At 36.3% G+C, this 2,314-nt stretch overlaps 1 protein-coding gene across 1 annotated transcript; it reads left to right on the top strand.

Annotated features, from left to right (window-relative positions):
• Positions 1 to 6: 6 nt before the first annotated feature.
• On the top strand, positions 7 to 2,297 carry LOC111377716 (ubiquitin-like domain-containing CTD phosphatase; the record flags this gene model as incomplete). The annotated part of the gene is made up of 4 exons (XM_023000845.1): positions 7 to 263; positions 1,686 to 1,830; positions 2,012 to 2,126; positions 2,215 to 2,297. Coding segments are annotated over exons 1-4 (585 nt in total), but the record flags the coding sequence as incomplete, so codon positions are not given.
• Positions 2,298 to 2,314: the final 17 nt, after the last annotated feature.

The following is a 2,314-nucleotide window of genomic DNA, read 5'->3' as shown; positions in this document are numbered from 1 at the left end:
TCGGTGGCGGTGGCGGTGGCGATGTCACCGGTGACGGAGGAGGAGCTGACTCTGACAGTAAAATGGAGCGGGAAGGAGTACACTGTTAGAGTCTGCGGCGACGATACGGTGGGAGAGCTAAAGCGGCGTATTTGTGAGGCCACAAATGTGTTGCCCAAACGCCAGAAGCTTCTCTACCCTAAAGTCGGTTCCAAACTCGCCGATGATACATTCCTTCTGTCGCAAATCCCTCTCAAAGCCTCCCTCAAAATGACCATGATTGGGTATGTGCCCCTCTCTCTATAACTATTCCACAAACACGTATCCTCGTGTATATCTGAATTTATATCTAATTATTGGTGATTATTGACGGATTTTGATTCATTTTTTTAAATAAAGTTTAATCTTTTTCCTGAGTTTTAAGTGATCTTAGTTGAAGTTTTTATTTCTTTCTTTTGATTAAGCACAGGGTAAAGGGTTATTGCCTATATATTGTTCCAGATTTCTAGTCTTTTCAGAGTAAAATATCTTCCTGATAAATGGGTATAAATATTCTTGATTTTTGTTAATTGAATCATGTGATAATAAAAACAACATAGAAAAATTGAAATTTACATTTCCTGAGTCTGCCCTTCATATCTATGTAATCCACACCCATACACCCCATAAATAAATAAAGGTTCTGTTATCTTTCTCTGTGGTTTGTGTCAAGTGTATTCATGGTAGAAAAATACTAAGACTGCGGGTAAAAATTGTAATATATATATGGATCGAGTCACAATGTTGCGATCATGAGATGGATGAGTTAAGTGAGCCATCCTTGTTTAGTGTTGTGTGTTTCATGGATTTTCTAGTTATAACAAATAAGTTAAAGATTTTTGGTCCCAAAAGCTTCAAGAAATCATTGCGCCAATAATCACTTTTTCCTCTCTACTTGTGTCCCCTTTGCGGTGTGGATAAAGCTAATTCTAAGATTATTAAAGGTTCTAATGTATTCTTAAGAAAAATTTGAATGATCGAACTCTCTGCCTCAAATGAATGTTGTGATTTTAAGCCAAGAGAAAAGATTGAGGGATTTGCTTACTCTAATCCCCAAACAAAGGCTTTTGCTGCTAGGTTTTTTTAGGGATTGTGGGTGTATAACATGGAGATACAATAAGTTGGTTTGATTATGAGTATAGTTCCATAAAGCCCAGACGAACAACAATGTCAAATGAATAGGTTTTACAGGGCCATGGTGTTTTGTGCTTTTTGGCGTTTGTTCATAATCAGCTCAGCAGAATGATTATCCTGTTTGTTGTAACTTATGACCTTTATATGTGCACACACGATTATATGTGTACACACACTTGTGACCCTTGTGAGTTTCTTATAGAAAATTGACTTGCAGATCCAAACTTAATGATATGTTATTTTTATCCTATGAGAAATGTGTATCCAAGATGAATTCAACTTCTTTAATAACAACTTAAAAATATTTTTATTTTATGGTTTCAGTTAGCTATGAATTACCAAGATTCAAATAGAATGACTGATTTTAGTTTGCCCGGCAAATTAATCTTATAGGATCTTCAATGAAATCATTGCCCAGAACAATGTAGTTTCATAAAATGGACTGTTTGCTTTGGCACCAGCTGGGTCTTGATTAAGTTCTAATGCTTTATGTGATTTAAAGTAAGTGTGTGAAAATTTTATGGGATTTCCAGTACTGTTGAAGATGAAATAATTGTGGATCCTGTGGACTCTCCGGAGATTATCGATGATTTTGAAATTGGACAAGTTGAAGCGATTGACATTAAAGATAATGAAGTCAATAAACAGAAACTAAGGCGGCGGATTGAGCAGTACAAGGTCAGTTATCCCTATCGTTATAGTGCTCATGGCATTAAATGTTTGTAATGAGATTTGTGCTATGTGTCCAGTGCACATGCAAAATGATTCCCACTATTAGTTTTTTACTTCTCGCTGTTTTAATATATGGTAATTTTACCTTGTTATTCCTTGTGGTGATGGAATTGAGTGCTAATGCTAGATTGAACTACGCAACCCGTGTCGAGAAGGTAAAAAGCTGCTCGTTCTGGATATTGATTATACCTTGTTTGATCACCGGTCGACGGCAGAGAACCCACTGGAATTAATGCGGCCTTGTAAGTGTTTATATATATCTTAAACTTTTTTTTTTCTTTCTTCTGTGCCAATCCTGCCTGATGTTTATTATTCCGCTACTTGACACAGATCTTCATGAATTTCTTTCGGCCGTTTACGCGGAGTATGACATCATGATATGGTCTGCCACCAGGTCAAATTTTTTCCCTTTTTTATTATTTTATCAATT

The sequence above is a fragment of the Olea europaea genome, unplaced genomic scaffold (genome assembly GCF_002742605.1).
Source record: "Olea europaea var. sylvestris unplaced genomic scaffold, O_europaea_v1 scaffold17113, whole genome shotgun sequence".
In the NCBI taxonomy this organism is placed as follows: Eukaryota; Viridiplantae; Streptophyta; class Magnoliopsida; order Lamiales; family Oleaceae; genus Olea; species Olea europaea.
The sequence above is the reverse complement of the archived record's forward strand: the minus strand, read 5'-3'. Positions and strand labels throughout refer to the sequence as shown.